This window comes from Stenella coeruleoalba (genome assembly GCF_951394435.1).
Source record: "Stenella coeruleoalba genome assembly, chromosome: 17".
NCBI lineage: Eukaryota > Metazoa > Chordata > Mammalia > Artiodactyla > Delphinidae > Stenella > Stenella coeruleoalba.
In genome coordinates, this window is record NC_137163.1 from 18,288,757 (window position 1) to 18,309,838 (window position 21,082).

Sequence of the window (21,082 nt, forward strand, 5' to 3'; positions counted from 1 at the left end):
TTTCTTGTTTCGCCGGGTCGCGGCCTCCCGGGGAGCTTTGTTCTCCTGTCTTAAACCTGCGGCTCCTCGCGCACTGCGGAACCCCCCCCGACCCCGCGCAGCGATGAGGAGGACCCGCGACGAGGTGGACGCGACCCTGCAGATCGCCAAGCTGAACGCGGCCGAGCTGCTGCCCACCGTGCACTGCCTGGCCTTCGGCCCCGGGGCCAGCGCAGCCGCCGGCGACTTCTGCCTGCTCGAGTTGGAGCCCGCGCTGTGCCAGCAGCTTGAGGCAGGACACAGGTGAGCCGGGGCCGGGACCTGCCGCCTCCAGCCTCGTGCTATCCACCTTCTGATTTTCCTGCGGGGAAACACAGGATGGGGAAACTGGGCCAGAGAGGTGCATTGATTTGACCAGGTCTCTCGCAGCAGGCCGGTGACCTGATCCCCAGCTGGCTACCTTTTCCCGAGGAGTCCGCGCCACTGTTAATCCGTCCAGTTAGCTGGACTAGTCCGGCTGGTCTTGGAGGCCTCTGTCAGCGAAAACAAGTCCGGAAATAGAGTCTCGGGGAAGTTTTGGAGATGTTAACAGTGAGGCCAGGCACTACACAGAACGCTTTGCCATTCTATCTTAAAGTCCATTGGTAATATCCAGTATTTATGGAGTTCCTCTTGCCTGCTACTTATATGTATTTTACTCAGTAGATAGGACTGGGGGGGAATAAGTGTAAAGCTGTTTTTACAGACTTGGTAATTGTGGAAGGCCCTCAAAAAACAAACTTGCTTGGGGTCACTCAGTGGGGATCGGAAGCTGTTTTCTAATTCTAGGTCAGCTACGCATTTGCTGCAAGACCATGGGTTGAAAAACAGAGGAGGGCTTCCCTGGTGGCGCAGTGGTTGAGGGTCTGCCTGCCGATGCAGGGGACACGGGTTCGTGCCCCGGTCCGGGAGGATCCCACATGCCGCGGAGCGGCTGGGCCCGTGAGCCATGGCCGATGGGTCTGCGCGTCCGGAGCCTGTACTCTGAAACGGGGGAGGCCACGGCAGTGAGAGGCCCGCGTACCGCAAAAACAAAACAAAACAAAGCAAAAACAGAAGTCCGTTCTCTCAACTTTGTGCAGTCCCTGGAAATGAGGGAAATGAGGAGTTAGGGGCTCTGGTTTAATTCTGTTCTGCTCTGTTGTTCCTCCCACACCTGTATTTTATTAGGTATCGTTTGTTCTCTTTTATGTTTTTTTAATTGAATCCTTCAGGCTTTCACTTTGCCTACTTTACTCATCTAGCCGTGTTATAGTTAACTGGCCAGTCTTCAGATGCTAGCAATAACGTATCTTTAAGGGAACTGAAGGAGAACGTCACTCATGGGTTTTCATCCCAGCTGAGTTGGCAGGAATTTGAGAAAAGACTTCAGGTGCGAGGACCTTCTTTGTACAGTTATAGTTAATCTAGCTGACAAAAACCAGAATGAAAATGTGTGTTTTAATTTTTTTTTTTTTTTTGTAGAGGGAAGGGGTAGTTGTTTTAAACGAAATATTTGAAAGCAGGGATAGTGCCACGTGGAAATAAATGTTAAGAGTAGGTACTTGGGACTATTAAATGTTGTTAGCACCAAGAAGCTTTAAAAAACCTTTTATTTTCACTTAAGGATTAGTTTTTTTTGTTTTTTGTTTTTTTGCGGTACGTGGGCCTCTCACTGTTGCGGCCTCTCCCGTTGCGGAGCACAGGCTCCGGACGCGCAGGCCCAGCGGCCATGGCTCACGGGCCCAGGCCGCTCCGCGGCATGTGGGATCTTCCCGGACCGGGGCACGAACCCGTGTCCCCTTGCATTGGCAGGCGGACTCTCAACCATTGCGCCACCAGGGAAGCCCCAAAGGATTGGTTTTAAAAAACTATTTTCAGTCTTCTATTTCAGGTTTTTTATTATTTATTTAAAAGAAATGAATTGTGTACAGGAGGTTTAAATACTTTATAGACAAGGAAAACTACTAGAATCAGCTCCTTTTTTGTCATCTCCATTATCTTTATCATTTTTCTTCTTCCACCTCCTCACTTTTGTCCTTCCCCTCTTCCTTCTTCTTGCTTTTTTCCACCTGTGACCCTTTGTCAGAGACATCATTTAGTCTAGTTTGTAAACATACCATTTTCGTATTTTTCGTTCAACATTGCAGCTTTCTTTTCTCAGGGTCCCGATTTCTTTGCAGCATAGGTGACGATTAGGCCAGGTTGTGCTCCTTTGATTGTTAGGGGATACGCAGGCCAAAACAAGGACAACTCTTGGGTGGGTACCAGGACCAGCAGCATGGTCATCATCTGGGAGCTTATTAGTAGTGCAGAGTCCTAGGTCCCATCCCAGGCATACTGCATCCTGATCTGCTTTTTAACAGGGTTCCCTAACGTGCCTACACATAAGTTTGAGAAGTATTGCTTCAGTAATTTTAGAAAGTTGTGAAATCTTGACCGAAGCTTTTGGAAGCTTTTCCCAGCAGTTTGCACAAAGATGCCACGTGGTAACATTTGGCCTCTTGGCCTCCTTGGATCTTTTTTGCCCATGTGGAATTATTTTTCCTTAGTGAGGGCACCGGCTGCCCCTCTGGGTCTCAATTGGCCCAGGCCTTGCTCTGTGGAGCTCATGGGAGGGCTGTGAGAGCAGGGGCCAGACACAGCCTTAAGACTTAGCTTTAAATTCTAGAAGCCTAGGCAATTTTGGAACTGTTTATAATGAAGATGTCCATTGGTGTCTCAGTAAACCAAGTATTTTCTTTTCCCACTTTCCTGCAGTCTTGTGATTCGTGGTGATAAGGATGAGAAGGCCGTTCTGTGCAGTAAAGACAAAACGTATGACTTGAAAATAGCAGACACTTCCAATATGTTGCTTTTTATTCCTGGTTGTAAAACTCCAGACCAGATGAAGATGGAAGGGACACACTGTAACATTATTCACACTGAGGTACGGTCTCCTGATTTATGTGAGAATGACAACACATGTGCCAATCTTGCGTTTAATTAAAAACTCGAGGTGTGGGACTTCCCTAGCCGACCAGTGGTTAAAATTCCGTGCTCCCAATACAGGGGGCAAGGGTTGGATCCCTGGTCGGGGGAACTAAGATCCTGCATGCCGCACAGCGTGGCCAAAAAAAGCAAACAAACAAACTTGAGGTGTGAAATGTACAATCATAGAGAATCTGAAAAGTTCCCTAATGAAATTTGAAATTTCTCAGCATTATTTTTGTTTGTTCAGAGTCACGTAAAGTTGTCTTTCTTATCCCAATCTGATTTTTAAGTCCCAGATAAGCTGACCATTTTCTGTAATATAGAAAATCTGCTATTAGGTGACTCATTTTAAAAGTTTTACCGTGGGGCTTCCCTGGTGGCGCAGTGGTTGAGAGTCCGCCTGCCGATGCAGGGGACACGGGTTCGTGCCCCGGTCCGGGAGGATCCCACATGCCGCGGAGCGGCTGGGCCCGGGAGCCATGGCAGCTGAGCCTGCGCGTCCAGAGCCTGTGCTCCGCAACGGGAGACGCCACAACAGTGAGAGGCCCGCGTACCGCAAAAAAAAAAAAGAAGTTTTACCATGGATAGGTTTTGAAAGGACTCCCTCAAACCATAACTAGTGCATTAGATGAGGTAGAGAAATGAAGAAATTTGTTTCTGAGGGAAGTGTGTTTTTCACCTTTGAAATTAGTTTAGTTCATTACTATTCATAGCCATGTATAACAAATTTTTAATTATTTTGGAGACTGCTGTTGGCAGATACCAAACCAAAGTCTCCATCCTGGCTAGATTGTTACATATACACAATCAAAGCACAGCCCTTAAATCTATTAAACTTTAGGCCAGCTACTTCCTAAAAACAGAATTGGAATAGAAATAAGGGAAAATACTGGGACATTTCAGTGATTCATATATGTTGCTAGAACAGAAGAGCTGCCAGTAAATATTGTATTTTGGTTTTTGTAGGGTTGTGTCTTTCATTGTAATTAACTAGAAATATTGACAGTTCATCCTTTTGGAAAAGGTGTTATTTTTCTTATCATGTAGCTGTTTTGTAGGTGTTTGGGGGAGGGTATAACAACACCTGTGAGTATCTTTGAGCTCTTATGGGAATTCTGTGTTCTGAGACTGAGTAAAACTTAACAAAGCTCTACTAACCAGAGTTTTTAAATCTGTGGTTACACTTTAGATGCCTAAAAAGGCTGGGTAAGGAATGCACGTGAGCAAAGCAGACTGGTGTTGATAAATGGGAGTGGATACCCAGTCTCAGGAGTAATAGGGAATGGGGGCTCTATGGCAGATTGCAGCACACAAGCCCCAAGTAAGTGCATGGGCACTTCTTGGCCTTGTGGGAAAGCAGGCCCAGCATTGCCAGATCTTCTGATTTCCTTTGTCCAAGTGAAGCTTAAAATTTAGATTTTGGGGGGCAACATCTTATTTTTCAATGTTGGCAACTAATGAAAACTCTATACTAAACCTCCCTTTTTCCCCAACACAAAAGTACACACCAACATCTGTGCGTTGGATACAGCCAGCAGGCTGCCCATTTGTGAACTGTGGATGAAATCAACCTTTGTGTTTTGGTCCTTAAACTTTTCTCAGATTCAGCAGCATCTCCATTAGGCTCTGGGCCTTGTCTTGTCAATCAAGGCTTCTACTAGTTTTAGAGTAGATGCATTCCCTGACCTTCCATGTTAGAGCTGGAAGGAGACAGTCCATTTCTGCCTTTTTCCCTTCTTTCATGTGAAACAGTTATTGGGCACCTACTAAGTGCTAGACATTGGGCAAATCCTGGAGATACAGAGAGAGATAAGAAATATTTATCCATCATTTAGCCACTGTCACCTGGATTTCTTTAAGTGATAAGCCTCTCACTGTTTCCCAAGTCCATAAGGAATTAGTTGCAATTCTAACTAGTGGGAAGTTCTTATATTGAATAGGAGTCTTTCTTCCTTAACATAATGAGCAACACAGAACAATGGTTCCCCCCCTTCCCTTTATCATATATTAATTGTTTGAAGACAGTGGTAATGCTTTTTCTTTATTTTCTGTTTGTCAGCCTAAAGATATTCTTCTTCTGTGTTTCTACCTGGCTTGCAGAATTCTCAGCATCCTGGTCATTCTTTTCTGGGCATACTCTAGTTTCCAGCGTATACTTGAGATATGGAGCTTAATTATCCATTCTCACTATGTTGGCAGTCTCTTCTTAACTGGGGATTGAAAAGATGTTACCTGAAGATACCCATCCATCTGCTTGAGATGGCTGGACGGGGGCCTTCTCAACAGAAAGAACACTTTGGCTCCCTTTTCTTGCTTCTTGTGGAGGGCAGATGGGTTGGTTGAAATTTTATATGAAGATTTCTTTTAGAATGGCCCCTAAATGATTATGATGTATTTGTAATTTCTAGATCTTTGGTTTTTCTAATAATTACTGGGAATTAAGAAGATGTAGACCTAAATTAAAGAAGCTAAAGAAACTTTTGATGGAAAATACCTATGAAGGACCTGACAGTCAAAAAGAAAAGGATTCAAATCACTCAAAAGTAAGACTAGTATTTTCATTTTTTAATTTGGAATTTAAAAAATCGAGCTATAGAGACACTTAATGCTGACTTTTTTTTAAAGTTCATATTATGAAAATTTCAAACATACCCCAAAACGGAAAGATCTCCATATATTCATCACTCTCTTGAACATCTGTCAATATTTTGTCAATCTCATTTATTCTGTCCACCTGCTGCCTTCCACCTTTTTTGTTTTTTGTCTTTTTCTGGAGTATTTTAAAGCAAGTCCTAGATATCATGGTGACATTTATGTAGCTGAAAGCTTCTCATGTTCCTAACTAAGAAATGATAGTTTTTTAGAGGTTAAGATAATTTATTTAATTAAAAGTTATAATTAGGGGCTCTTGAGAAAAGACATTATGAAAATGGAAAGTCAGAATGGACTAATTCCTGGAAGTATGGAAAAATATTTATAAACCAGGTAAAAAAATTTTAAGTTTTAAATGTAATTCAAAGTTATAGAACTCTCCTGGTATTCTGAAGACCATATTTGTATTAGAAGTTTGACTGAATTTTTTTCTTTGTAACAGCTTTATTGAGATATAATTCATATACCAAGCAATTTACTAATTTTAAAGTATATAATCCAACGGTTTTTAGTACATTAACAGAGTTGTGCAGTCATCACAATGAAGTTTAGAATATTTTCACCACCCCCAAAAGAAACCCTGTACCCCTTAGCTGTTAATTTCTAATCCTACCTTTCCCTCCTTCTCTCTCCCACCTCAACCCTAGGCAGCCACTAATCTACTTTCTGTCTCTATTGATTTGCCTCTTCTGGACCTTTCATATGAATAGAATCAGTAAGTGGCCTTTTCCAACAGGCTTCTTTGACTTAGCATGCTGTTTTCAAGGTTCGTTCATGTTGTAGCATGCATCAGTAGTTCATTCCTTTTTACTGCTGAATAGTACCCCATCTTATGGATATACCATAGTTTATTCATCCATTCATCAGTTGATGGACATTTGGGTAGTTTCTACTTTTTGAATATTATTGATTATTTGATAATTATGGATAACACTGTTGTGAACGTTCATGTACAAGTTTCTAGGGAACCTGTGTTTTCATTTTTCTTGGAGATATATACACACACACCCCTAAGAGTGAAACTGATGGGCCCTGTGCTTACCCTGTATAGCCTTTTGGGGAACTCCCGGACTGTTTTCCAAAGTGGCTGCACTATTTGACATTTCCATTGTGTGAGGGTTCCAGTTTCTCCACATCCTAGACAACAGTTGTTTCTATCTGTCTTTTCTGTATCCATCCTAATGGGTTTGAAGTGGTATCACTGTGGTTTTGATGTGCATTTCCCTGATGACTAATGATGTCGAGCATCTTTTCATGTGCTTGTTGACTATTTCTGTATCTTTGGAGAATGCCTTTACAGAAACCCCTTTGCCCAATTTTTAATTGGGTTATTTATTTATTACTAAATTGTAGGAGAGTTCTTTATGTAATCTAAATACAAGCTCCTTGACAGATACATGATATGCAAATATTTTCTCCTATTTTATGAGTCGTCTTTTCTTGATTTTTTAAAATTGAGGTAAATAAACAGAACATAAAATTTACCACTTTAACCATTTTGACCTGTACAGCTCTGTGGCATTACATACACTTTGCTCTGCAACCATCACCAGTATCCATCTACAGAAAATTTTCATCTTCCCAACCTGAAACTCTGTACCTATTAAACACTAACTCCCCAGTTTCCCCTGCCTCTCACCCTCCGGCAACCACTATTCCACTTCATGTCTCTGTGAATTTGTCTATGCCAAATCTCCCATGTAAGTGGAATCATACAGTATTTGTCCTTTTGTGTTGATGATGTTTTGAAATACACAAGTTTTCATTTTGATGAAGTCCACATTATCTGTCTTTTGTTGCTTGTGTTTTTGGCATCATATCTAAAACCATTGCCACATCCAACATCACAAAGAGTTATCCTCTGTTGTAGTAATCATTACAGATTAACAAAAGAAACTAAACTAGGGTACCTTGCCTTAATCTCTTCTATGTATTTATTCAATAAGTCTAAAAAAATTCGTTGGCCTTAAAATGTGCTTGCTTTTTTTTTTTTTTTTTTTCCTGTTTTCTTGTTTCAGTATACAACTGAAGATTTGCTTGATCAAATTCAGGCAAGTGAGGAAGAAATAATGACCCAGTTACAAGTTCTAAATGCCTGTGAGATTGGAGGTAGCATGACTTACTATTATTAATAATGATGGAATTGGGCATCATATGAGAGACATTTTTGGACATCTTCACCTGTTTATTGCTGTTCCATGCTATTTATTTAACCTTCTTTTGGGCTCAGAGATGATATTTGTATTTTGGGGTGTGGGGTAGACACTACGTGTGATCACCTTTACAGTCTCTGACCAGTGACTTTTTCTACTCCTTACAGGCCTTTTTCTTTGGACTGAGTGGTAATAGAAGAACCATATTAGATCAGGAAAGGTCTTAGATATCAGGTAGTCTAATCCCTTCATTGTTTTCAATAGGTGAGGGAAACTAAGGCCTAGGAAGGGAAACGGACCTGTCCAGGGTTCCATGTTGAGTTAGTGACAGGATAAGGCATAAAACCCAGGTACTTCAACTCCTGGTTCAGAATTAACTCACTGTATTTCCAAATTGCTTGGAAGATGTGTTTCTTCTTGTGATAACTCAACATACTTTTAAATGTGTTAAGTAGTTTATGTAAGAAACCTGTATAAAAGTTGTAGTGGTATGTGTTGGTCTCAGGGGTTGGTGGAGAAGCCCAGTACTATCTTGTATTTTGATTATCTCCTGGTCTGGAGTGGTGGAGTAGGAGCTATTTTTTTTTTCTGGCATCTGGGCCTGCAGTAATACTTGAGTGGATGTTTGTATGCATTTATCAGCCCTCTTTTTTTTTTTTTTTTTTTTTTGGTGGTACGGGGGCCTCTCCGGTTGCGGAGCACAGGCTCTGGATGCACAGGCCCAGCGGCCATGGCTCACGGGCCCAGCCGCTCCGCGGCATGTGGGATCTTCCCGGACCAGGGCACGAACCCGTGTCCCCTGCATCGGCAGGCGGACTCTCAACCACTGCGCCACCAGGGAAGCCCTTTTTCAGCCCTCTTAAGTTTGCCCAGAGAAGCAGCTTAGTTCTGCACCCATGTGTTGGAAAGGAGGAAATTGGCATGGTTTGGTGGATGCACTCTTAAATCTTTTAAGCAAGATTAGCTTTTGTGAGACTGTAACTCTCAAATGTGGTGAATTCTGCTGAGTGAAGCAGCTGCAGATGACTTTATTACTAACTGGAAACACTTAGCTCTTTGTTGTGGTTCCTTGAGACACATTTGGTCCTAATCATCGGGCATAAAGTTTCTAATTGTGGATGCCTGCTGCTAATTACTATGGTATAGGGGGTACCATGAATGTTAAGGTTAAAAAAAAAAAAAGAAGAACCAATGGGCTTAATGCAGCCCTCTGTATTATTCACTTATTGCATGGGAATGGATAACATTTTGGGGGGTATGTGTGTGTGGGGATGCAAAGATTATTTTTTCCTAGTTTTCTTTTTCAGTTTTACATCACGCATTCCATTTTTTAACATTGCCTTTATTTTTTCAGAGTAAGAATAGGAACATTCTCCCTTGGTGTGAGTGTACTTGAATTGGTGGGTGTGTATGTGATTTGTTTCTCCAGGGGTGGTGGTAGTGCCTTTGGTTATAAGATGACATTTCATAGTTTTCACAGGAATAGGGAAATGTGTCTTGAGGCTCAGCTTTTATTGTGCCGCTGGTCCACATTGTACTTCTGAGTCTGTTATCTCTTAAATGAGCTGGACTTCTTTATGAGCATGAGAACACCTCTCCAAGATCGCTGAGATGAGGGTTGTAACCATGGCAGTGCCCCATAGCAGAGATCACTGTGTGGGATATCCAACCTATGACCTTCACCTCATTTGTATGACGTTCTAGTGAAATGACTGTACCAGCTACAGGTTTCCACATTTCCATTTAGAACGAGAAGATTATTGTGAGATAATTGAGTATTAAAGCACTTGAAAAAAAATTAAAATGTTAGTCATATGAAAAGTACTCTTTAAAAACCATCTGATCTCCCATAAGACACAATTTGTAATGATCAGGAGACAAGCATAAACAGAAGCATTGTTTATAGAGAAAGCTAAGGCTTTTCATGTCTCTTTTTTGCAGTGGGCAAGAGTTTACTGCTGCTTTATCGGTCTATCAGCCAATTCATTTGTTTAAAATGTCCTTTGGTAAATATAACTTTTGGAATTTGTAGGATATTGGAGGATTCTTGAATTTGATTATGAGATGAAACTTCTGAATCACATAACTCAGCTTGTGGATTCTGAATCTTGGTCTTTTAGTAAAGTTCCCTTGAATACATGCCTTCAGGAACTTGGACCATTAGAGACAGAGTAAGTATGTTATTCATTGTCCTTCCAGATTTCCTTAAGGGGAAGAAAATTATTTTCAGGGTAGGACTAAACCCAGGGCATAGACTATTTATATTTTGATATCTTATAGAAATCTAAAGAATATACAACCAAGAAGGACTTGGGAATTTTGGTCATTCTGGTGAATAAATGTGTATCTTTTTTTTCTCTGCCATAAAAAATATAAAGGAATAATTTAAGCTATTTTATAATAAAGGTATGCTCATATAATTTGTGTAAAAATATTTAGCATGGGACCTGGTATATAGTAACTGTCCAGTGTATTTTAGTTAGTTTCTAATGTAAAGTTTTATACTTGGCAACCAAAATCCTTTAGTTATTTCAAATTTATATCTTAGTTTCTAGTTAGCAATGGTGTTTAAAAGATAACGTATAAATATGTGAAAAACTTTTCAAATTAGTGTTTAAAATTTTTCAGGGAAATGATCGGACACTGTCTTAAATGTTATGGAAAGAGATATACAGAGGAAGGTAAGATTGGGAAAGTATTTTAATGGGTATTTTAACTCTTAGGTGTTAAAATTGGTATGCCTTTTTCAAGTGTCTTCCTGTTAAAAATAAGAACTCCATAGGGTGATGGGAGATGAGTTGTGTATAAAAATGAGTAGTATAATTAATTGTCAGAGGACCATATGAAACTCTCTTTGATACGTTTTCCTTAGGTGAAGTTTATTTTGAATTGAGCGCAGATAAAATCTGCAGAGCTACAGCAGAAACGCTACTTCAGAATGCAGTGAAATTCAATCTCGCTGAGTTTCAAGAAGTGTGGCAACAGAGTGTTCCTGAAGGACTGATAACTAGGCTCGATCAGCTTAAGGTAAGGTAGCGATGGTGATTACCTCCATAACTCAGCAGGTGACTAGGTGAAATGAAGCCTGTATTGGAACTGAATTTGGAGCCTGTTTATTTTCCTAGTCCCCCATTAGGAGTGCATTCTACATCAAAAAATCCTTAAAAAAAAACCCCAAATCCCACTTTATTGAAGTGTAATTTACATATCACAGTTCACCCTTTTGAAAAGGGTGATTTTGTAGTAAATTTAATGAGTTACCAGCCACCACAGTCTAGTTTTAGAACATTTGTCAACTCAGTGAGATCACTCAGGCCCATTTACAGTTTATCCTGGTTCCCACCTGGTGTATCTCATTTTGTTCCTTTTCTCTCCATTTCCATCAGCATTGTCTTAGCTGAAACTGTCATGTTTGGCTCACAATAGCATCCCGAAGCGGGCCTTCTGTACTTTTAACTGCCCACCTCCAATCCATTCTCTGCGGTGCTACTAAAACGATCTTTCAAAAATGTCCATCAGATTAGATGAACTTCTTGCTTAAATCACTTTAATGATTTCCCATTGCATTTAAGATATAAAATCCAGAGTATTATAATATAAAATAATATTTTACAATAAAATATGTAAAATCTTGGTCTACAAGGCTCTTCATACCATCCCCTGTAAGCTTCATCTCTTGATACTTTCTCTCCTGTCTGCTGCATACCAGCCTTCTTTCAGATTTTTAAGATCATCAAGCTCTTTCCTACCTTAGGACTTTTACACAAAGCTTTTTGTTCTAGAATAAACTTCTCCCCAGTTTCACCTGGCCACCTCCTACACATCTTTGAGTCACTTCATCAAGGAGGCCTTCCTTTACTCTAAAAAAAATACTTCCTGTTTTACTCTCCATGGCAGACCGGATTTCTCCTTCATGGTACTCTCACTTAGCTTCAGAAAAATGTTTCATTATGTGGTTCCCTGCTCTCCACTTTAATAGAATTTTTTTCACTGTTGCTTGCCAATATATAGCATACTGCCTGGCATGTAGTATATGCTCAATGAGAATTTGTTAAATAAGTGAAAGTATTTGCTCAATATTTACAGAGTTCCTTTTATGTCTAAACACCTTGCTAGATGCTGAGCAGAAAACGTCACACAAGGTGCCATCTAGGTCCTCAGCCTGGGGTCCGGCAGTGGGGGTGCACGTTACACGTATATATCTCTTCTGACAATGTAGAGTGATCTGTGCCATGGGAAAAGCATGCACAAGGTGTTATGGGAGCACATGAAGGGGCTTGTCCATCTGACTGGTCAATCAGGGATGATTTTCTGAAGGGATGAATGTTCTAGCTGCCGAGTATGAAAGGATCATGTGTTACTCTAGACGGAAGGGCAGAGACAAGGTTCCAGGAGAGCATGGAGGGATAAAAATTGGGACACACAGTAGGGATGCATGACTTGAGAGAAGGGTGCTGGTGAGTTGGTGAAGGACACTATGGACTGTGCTAAGGAATTTCAACTCTATCTAGAAAGCTCTTTGGGGCCATTGAGTGGCATCAGTTAGAAATGCTACCTGATGAGTTTTGCCTTTTGGAAAGAACACTGTGACAGTAATGAGGATGGATTGATGGAAAGTTGGCTAGATTATGAAAAATCTAGGTTTCCAACAGTTTACTCCTAACTAAGAGAGTATTGGCCAAAGAAATAGGTGATGGGGAAAGGATAGAGAAATGTTAACGCCTTAAAATCTATATGATTTAGTGACCACTTACATGTGGGGTTTGAATAATGGAATCTAGGATGATGCCTTGGTTTCCTAGGATTAGCAGGATGAGAACAGGTTTGGATGACAAACACAATGAGTGCATATATAGGTTTGGATATAGAGGTCTGGTGCTTGGAAGAGGGATTTGAGTTGAAGATACTTGCTGATGACTGTAATATTTGTAAGTAAGTGGTGGTTGAAGTCATGGGTTTAGAGAGGTTACCTAGGACAGTGACGGTGAAACAAGTAGCGGGATGGAGTAGGGGGCCAGGGAACTACAACATCAAGTTAGGAGAAAAATAATGAGATCGTGATGCAGGCTTAAAGGCTTAGAGGAAGGAGTGATCAACACTAACAAAATAAACGGGTCTAGAGAGATGAATCCAAGAAAAGGGCCCACTGGATTTGGCAACGACAGGTCATCAGTGACCTTTAGAACTAGAGCCATCTCAAGATATTGGTGGTAGTAAAAGCCAGATTACAAGTAAGTCACTGCTTAGAGGAGCTCTTTTATGAAAAAGGCTAGTGTAAGTTTCTGGGTAGTTTGTGTAAGTTTCATGTGGATGATGTTTTAAATACCTTGGGCTAAGCTAAATGTAAGGTAAATGAGTCATTTTTAAACATCAGACCATTACTTGAACTGTCCTTTTTCTCATTTCTTATAGGGTTTAGCCTTGGTGGATAGACACTCAAGACCAGAAATCATATTTTTGCTGAAAGTAGATGATTTGCCTGAGGATAATCAGGAACGTTTTAATAGTCTCTTCTCTCTGAGGGAGAAGTGGACAGAAGAAGATATTGCTCCATATATTGAGTAAGTAATTTCTTACAAATTGATTTTTTTTTTTTTTTTTTTTTTAACGGTACGCGGGCCTCTCACCGATGTGGCCCCTCCCGCTGGCAGAGCACAGACTCTGGACGCGCAGGCTCAGCGGCCATGGCTCACGGGCCCAGCCGCTCCATGGCACGTGGGATCTTCCCGGACCGGGGCACGAACCTGTGTCCCCTGCATCGGCAGGCAGACTGTCAACCACTGCGCCACCAGGGAAGCCCACAAGTGGATTTTGACTGTTCTTCTTATGATGAGTGGCATAGGGTTTTAGATTATCAGAATTTTTTTTTTTTTTTTGAGTATTCCTGGAAGACACTGCTTCCTTCCAAACTTTCTCCAGTGGTGGCTGTCTTCTCTATCATTCTTCACAACTGCTGATCTGGGGAGGTGGGGTATGTGTCATCTCTCTTCCTTACTACTTCTAGAATCACTTCGTTGCTCTTCTCCTTTCAAACTGCAGCTTATAGAGGGACAGTCAACTGTATACCCTCCTATGACTCTAAGGCAAGCACCCCTCTCTGATGGCCACCTTCTTTCTTTCCCACTCCCTTACTTTAACATTCTGGTAGAAGCCAGACTGTGGAAGAACAAGTTAGCCCTGAAGCCACTGCTTGTAGAACCAATCTCAAAGCCACTAATAAACACTACCACTTCCTCACTGCATCTCCCACCTCTCAGGGTCTCTCTCTTCTCTTTCCCCGGCTTGCTTTCCAGGGTCAGCCTTTCTAACTCTTACTGTACCCGCGCTACTCCTTGCACCCTATCTCTGTGTCTTGTCATACCTCATTGGCAAAAATCTGCAAAGATTAAACCCAACTTTCTGTTTACTCTGTACCTGCACCAGGGCAGCTGAAATTTCCTGGAGAGAAATGACACAGTGTGGCTTGCTAGTCTCACTTAAAAATTTAAGTGGTAATTAGCAGGGCCCCTGGCAAGGCACCATTTCCTCATGAAACTTTTCAACCATTGGAACTTACTTTACATCTTTTTTTCTCTTTTCATAGCAGGAATACCCCGTTTCCTCTTCATCATCAGCTTATGACCGTATTTTCTTTTTTGGCTGCATTGGGTCTTCATTGCCGTGCATGGGCTTTCTCTAGTTGAGGCGATCAGGGTCTCCTCTTCATTGCAGTGCGCGGGCTTCTCATTGCGGTGTCTTCCCTTGTTGCAGTTGCAGAGCACGGGCTATAGGCACGCGGGCTTTAGTAGTTGTGGCGCATGGTCTCAGTAGTTGTGGCTCGCGCTCTAGAACGCAGGCTCAGTAGTTGTGGCACATGGCTTAGTTGCTCCGCGGCATGTGGGATCTTCCTAGACCAGAGCTCGAACCTGTGTCCCCTGCATTGGCAGGCAGATTCTTAACCACTCTACCACCAGGGAAGCCCACGACCATATTTCTTGAGAAAACAGAAGCAGACAAGACAAGACAACTACCTCCTTTCCCATGGCCTAGTCTGCCGGCCTCCTGTGTGGGCACACACCTGCTCTGCCGTCCATCCTGTGTGATGCATGAACTGTCCTTGCTCCTAAGGCCAACCCTCCTTCTGCACTAGATCCATCCCCTCTGGCCTTATTAAAAGGATCCTCTAGTTGTCCCTTCCCGTGTTGTGTTATCAACGTCTCCCACCAACTGGATTATGGCCAGCAACACATGTATCACTATGAACAGTATTCTGTAGTACTGTTCATCTTAAAAAAAAAAAAAAAACAGTCTATGGTACCCCACGTCCTCTGCTCTCCTTCACAACAAAGCTCCCTTTAAAAGTTTGTGTACTCAGTCTCTGCTTCTTTGTCTCCCATGCTTTCCTTAACCCAATGACAGATCCTTAACCTAATGGCATCTATCTTTTTTACATTCAGTGGTCAATTGTCCTTGTTTACTTGGCCTCTTAACACTATTTGACGCAGTGGACCACTTCCTGCTTGAAACACACCAGCCTTCTCCCTTCTCCCACAAGGCAGCTCCTTTTCCATCTCTTGCTGATGTCTCCTTGTTTTCCCATTCTTTAAATGTCGGAGTGCTCTAGCATTCTATTATTGGCTATCTTCTCTTCATTTTGTATTTTTTCTTTTGGTGCCCTCATGTAAGCCCAGTGACTTCCTAATTTTATCTTCATACTTGACCTTTTTCCTGAGCTCCAGATTCTTACATCTAGTTACCTAATCTAAATTTCTGCTTGGATATCTAATAGGAATTTCAAACATGCTCATAATGCAACTGTTGATTCCCCCTGTCCTAACCCCATCACCCTCATCTCAGCTACCAGCACTACCATTAATCCAGTTACCCAAGCAAAATGTCTAGAAATCTTCCTTGTCTTTTTTTCTCTTGCCTCCTGTTTCAAACTTTGAGCAAATCCTGATGGATCATCTCATACCTGCCTCTGATTGGTCTCCCTATTTTAGTTTTTGCTCCCTTCTCCTCTCCCCCCTTTTAAACTTCTGGAAAATTTTAAACATTCAAAAGTAACAGTAAAATATAAGGAACCGGACTCCATGTACTTACTACCTAGCTTCCATAATCATCAACTCATTGCCTCCATTATTTAAAACTTAGATCACATTATGCTTTTCTATGAAATAAAACCCTCCACTGGCTTCCCATTATATGTACAATTAAATTACAACTCCCTCTCATGTTCTTCAAGGCCCTGTGTGATCTTCCCTTGATCCCTTCTCCAGCTCAGGTCCTCCCATATCTTCCCTTCCCTCATGATGTTCCAGTCAAAGTCTTCTCTCCTTTGAGGTACAGAAGAGGAAGCTAAAATTCAGGTAGGGTAGGTAACCTAGATAAGCTCACACAGGTAACCGGGTATCCAGGTTCTCTGAGTCTAGACCCCACTGTATCACATTGCTTTTATGTCTGATTTGGAAGCCTGTGTGATATAATGGAAAAAACCCAGACTTTGGAGACCTACAGAGCCGGCTGCAAAACTTGGCTCCATCCTTTACCACCTGAACCTCAGTTTCCTTATATCTAACGTGGGGTTAAATAATACATTACTCTTACCGTGCAGGTTGGAGATCATACATGCATGTGATGTACCTCGTTCAGTTATGGCTTAGTAATCTCTCCCTACCCTCTCTCTCCCACAAATACACACCCTTATGTTTGTTGGAAAGATGGATTTGGGGGAGAGAGATATAAATAGCTAGTGCTGTGAAAATTGTGCTATGTTCCCTAGAATATTTATGATGTTGATTAATTTCTTTACTGTTCCCACAGAGATTTGTGTGGAGAGAAGCAAACCATTGGTGCATTACTCACTAAATATTCTCGATCTTCGATTCAAAACGGTGTTAAAGTTTATAACTCAAGAAGACCCATTTCTTAAAAAGAACAACAGTCTTGTCTTTGCAACTAAAGTTGCTTTGTAAAGTTGCTGGTTATAAGAAAATTTTTTATGTATTTGTGTTCCAGACTTTTAAAAACCTAATTCTTTGAGGCTTTTTTTTTTTTTTTTTTTTGGCAGTACGCGGGCCTCTCACTGTTGTGGCCTCTCCCGTTGCAGAGCACAGGCTCTGGACGCGCAGGCTCAGCGGCCATGGCTCACGGGCCCAGCCGCTCCGCGGCATGTGGGGTCCTCCTGGACCAGGGCACGAACCCGTGTCCCCTGCATCGGCAGGCGGACTCTCAACCACTGCGCCACCAGGGAAGCCCTTTTGAGGCATTTTTCTCCTCATCTTAAGCATTTAAAAACTACTGCTCTTTTTTTCCTTAAATGTAGTAGGGTATTTTATATCTTTCAGGTTATATTTGTATTATGTACACAGTGAAAACAACGACAAAAGAAAGTTATTTCCTATATTTAGTGTCTCTTAGTAGTTTTTGTGGGTTTATTTATAGAATAACAGTTTTGCTTTTTTTATATTTAAAATTGCATTTCTTTAATTAGGATTTGACATTCTAATTATTAATACATTTAAAAGTTTTCAGAGAGCTAAATAGTTTCCTAGAATTAGTTATTCACTTAAATGTCATTTCTCAAGTCAGTTCCCCTCTACTTTTGACTTTCTACCCAAACAGGAGGTCACCTGATACTATATCATTTATCTAAATTAGTTGTTTATATTGATGAAATTGGCTTGACAGCTGCTTCTGTTCACCTGGCTGATGTAGATATGATTTCAGAGAGACAGCAGTGAGAGGTTCTAAAGAGAGATCTTAGTTCCCTGCCCAGGAATTGAACCTGGGTACCTGGATGAAAACCAGGGATCCTAGCCACTAGTCCACCAGGGGCTAGAGGCGAGAAGCAAAGTTCCCCTGGCTCTTGCCCGGTTTGAAAGCAAGAATGTTTCTAGAAGGCAAAAACTGTAAAAACAGGTACAAAGTTTATTATTAGAGACTTGGCGCAAGTGGGAGAGCACACAGAGAAACAGATTGTTTAAGACAGAAGCAAGGCAGAAATACACACTCAGAGAGATAGGGTGTGGGTGTCCTCCCTACTGAGGAGCGCAGGAAAGAGGTGATTTAAATCACTTACATAAGACAGTTTTTCTGGGTCTTTGTTTATCTTTGGCCAATTGTTTCTTTTCCCACATCTAACCTGTCCTAGGACACTCCCTAACATGCGTGCCCAACTTGTTGCTAAGGTGGATTCCACCGCAGAGGCTTGTGGGGATGTGTCCACACGTATCATGGGTGGCACCCCTCTCTTTTTTGAACTCCAAGGAGCCTTTCTGTGCCTGTGCAGTCAGGGAAATTTTCTTGACCTCAGGAGTGGTCACCTCATCTCTTTACATCAGCAGAGGTCAGCTTCTGCCACTAGCTTTATCCTTGGCGTATGGGGGGGAAACAAAGCTTCAATTTTACTTCACTTGACAGACACCAGGTGTCCAGCCCAGGGACCCATCTACTTCCCACCTCAGATAAGCACTCTGGGATGAAAGTTTGCGTACTCCCTCTCTGCTTCTTTGTCTCCCATTCTTTCCTTAATCCAGTGACCTCTCTTTAAACCAATTGCATCTATCTCCCTAAATATCCCCCTCCATCTTCCATGGCAAATGGTGTTAAAGTTTATAATTCAAGAAGACCCATTTCAATACTAATCCTAAATGAAGAATGCTAACAGTAGTTTATAATCCTATAATAAAGGATACTGACACAGGTAATACTTGAAAACTACAAGTAATCTCTGGCTGGTTTTGGAATGCTTGATAAAGTTCCTTTACATCTTTACTTTCCTAGTGTGTTTTCGTTTAGACCAAAGTTCAAATTTTAACTTAGCTAATGAACTTGTCACCAAGACAGTTGGAAGGGGTAGGCCAAGGTTAAATCTGGTCCGAAGTTAATTTTTTTTTTAACTGCGTAATCCACAATTAACCAAGATTTAACTTATTGGAATTGACAACTTTTATTCTCATGCATAAAATGCAAATACGATGGCTTTAAAATATTTGTCCGGTTTTTCAATAAATTCTGCATCTATATAATCCACTAATTTCATGTTTTTCTCAATAAACACTGAGGCAGCAGTGCCTAGTGAGGACTCCGGAATTCGATTTAGACTCCTTGAGGTCTAATCACGTATTTTACAGCCTAAATCACTGAGCTCCAGTGAGTTTATGGTGTTTTTTCACACAGCGGACCAGAGGCACACCTCTCCTGGTTTCCTATTTCCCGGCTTCCTAGTCGCCAGACCCTGGCTCTTCGAAAACCTTTTCCCCATACTGTTCAATATGTTTGCGCTAGATCTTTAGTCCTCTAAAATTTAGTGTTTCCTTTTTTCCTTCTCGCTGTGTTCGCCTCACCCACAAAATATCTCTGGCTGCTTTCCGAAATTTTAATAGTTCTCACCCACCGTCCGTATACGAGTAGACGAAAACAAAAACTCCGGCGCTCGGGCAAGCCCCGCCCACTTACACGTAACTTCCGACTCCTGCCCTCACGGCTGTCCCACTTCCGCTGACGTCGGAGGTCAGAGGTGACCGGCAAGATGTCGGCTGGCTGGCGCCGTCGGTGCTTGGTGTGAGGAGCATCTCCGTGACAGAAGCTCGGCGGAGTCAGCTGACGGAGCCGAATCGCGGGAGAGAGTTGGAGGCGTTGGCGGCGGCAGATCGGGCAGGGCCGGGAGTGGGTGCCGAGGGAGCCCCGGCCGCGGGGTGTGACTGTTGGGTGCGCGGGGGAGCGGGGAGTGTCAGGTGCCGGAGACCGGTAATGCCCCGCCGCCCCTCGGAAAGCCGGGAAGCCGAGCTCCGCGGGGTCTCTTCATGCCGCCGACTGGTTTAGAGCCCGCCAGAATGAACAGGAAGAAAGGAGACAAGGGCTTTGAAAGCCCAAGGCCCTATAAATTATAAGTATTTTTTCATCTCCCTTTCTTCTACGTTTGGTTTTCATTAATTATATTTTGTGATTGCTTGAAACTGATATCGTGGGCCTGGGAGGCCTAGTGGGAAACTGGGAGCCACTCACGGTGATGGGAATGGTGTTTGTAGGGCGAAACTGGTTTGAATGACAGTGTGATTCAGCAGATCTGCTTCTTGCAGGTTAATAAACCTTTTTCTTAAAGTACTAAGTTGCATTTTTGCCCAAAGAAATTTATTTTCGTGGCTGTTGCTAAATTTAAAATGAGCAAGTTACCCTAATTTGTAGGGTTTTAGCATGAAAGATAAGTGTGATTCTGAGCTGCCTAGAACACAGTTCTTGTTTGTACTTGGATAGAGTTACGCCTTATTTAATAACTGAAATATTTTCTTTATTCTTTAATGTACAACTCATCAGGTCGTCTGCATCAACAACATAAACTTCCAGAGAAAATCTGTTGTGGTAAGTATATCCTCAGCGGTTATAAGCAATGACAGTCCATCCTTTACAGTACTTAGAAACTTCTGTCCAGGTAACTGTGTTTCGAGAATAGGTAATAATTAGAACTCAGAAGTCTATATGACTCCAAGGGCCATGGCTGTGCTGTATTGGCTGCCACCTCAATTCTCTCTTTTCTTTTTCTTCCTGTTTCCTGATTAAAGTTTTATTTCTTTTAATCTGTTGCGGAATATGAAAGTCCGTATTACCAAACATTTTAGAATCGCGTATGAAAGAAGAATAAGTCCACAGCGAGATTTTTTCTATGAAAAAAGTTAAGGTTGGTACGTGCACTGACTTTTCAACTTGGCTGTTAAGAGGCCACTTGTGTTTTCTGATTCTCGGCTGACCTTGTTGAGGTGGCAGTGCTTTACACTGAAGCTCTAGATAAGGTGTTTAAAACCTAGTAAACTGCCCGCCCCGCCCCAGTTTAGATGTATGGATTGTTGATATATCTGTTCGAGGAAAAGTCCTTGATAACCCAAATAATTTATTCTTTCAGGGAGATCTGTATTAACTAGATCAAAATCTCAGTGAGAGCCGGTTTTCTTTGAGTGAGGACATCAACTTCCCTCTCAAACTTGTTTACTTAAGATGAGCTGTTTAAAAATGTAACCTTTTCATTAGAATCACAGAATCTTAGATTTATAAGGATCCTTAAAGGTTTATTAAGTCCCATATCCTCATTTAAGGAACTTCTCTTTCAAAATCCCTTACATATGATTATTTACCTTATACTTCATGGAATGATACTTTAGGTATGTTGGGTTGTGTGAACTGGGTATGGAAGTTATGAGGATTAAAGAGTCTCGTTAAAAGGTTACTGTAATAATCTAGGGTAGAAATGATTTAGCCCTGAATGGAGGTATCATTAGTAGAATGGCATAGAAATAGAGTTGACATGATTGACTGATAGTGAACATTTATTA

At 41.8% G+C, this 21,082-nt stretch overlaps 2 protein-coding genes across 5 annotated transcripts in view; both read left to right on the top strand.

The window, feature by feature from the left end:
* On the top strand, positions 1-17,132 carry DSCC1 (DNA replication and sister chromatid cohesion 1). Its single transcript, XM_079901574.1, has 9 exons — positions 1-282; positions 2,758-2,926; positions 5,379-5,513; positions 7,641-7,731; positions 9,808-9,946; positions 10,404-10,456; positions 10,648-10,802; positions 13,188-13,336; positions 16,578-17,132. The coding sequence occupies exons 1-9, from the start codon at positions 104-106 to the stop codon at positions 16,684-16,686; spliced, it is 1,179 nt and encodes a 392-aa protein (XP_079757700.1). The 5' UTR covers positions 1-103; the 3' UTR covers positions 16,687-17,132.
* Positions 17,133-19,192: 2,060 nt separating this feature from the next.
* TAF2 (TATA-box binding protein associated factor 2) overlaps positions 19,193-21,082 on the top strand; it is a 79,710-nt gene continuing 77,820 nt past the window's right edge. For 3 of the 4 annotated variants that reach the window (XR_013824671.1, XM_079902185.1, XM_079902187.1), the window contains exons 1-2: positions 19,193-19,644; positions 20,063-20,117. Coding sequence is in view for 2 of the 4 variants with exons in the window: in XM_079902185.1 (XP_079758311.1) it covers positions 19,562-19,644; positions 20,063-20,117 (138 nt within the window). In the remaining 2 variants the exon portion in view is untranslated. Of the gene's footprint in view, positions 20,118-21,082 lie in introns of all 4 variants that reach the window. The other variant, XM_079902186.1, reaches the window with a different exon arrangement.

Coding starts and splice junctions, on each gene's coding strand:
- DSCC1 (XM_079901574.1), top strand. CDS start 104: ATGAGGAGGACCCGCGACGAGGTGGACGCGACCCTGCAGATCGCCAAG. Junction 2,927..5,378: donor GTAACATTATTCACACTGAG/GTACGGTCTCCT, acceptor TGTAATTTCTAG/ATCTTTGGTTTTTCTAATAA. Junction 7,732..9,807: donor AAATGCCTGTGAGATTGGAG/GTAGCATGACTT, acceptor TGGAATTTGTAG/GATATTGGAGGATTCTTGAA.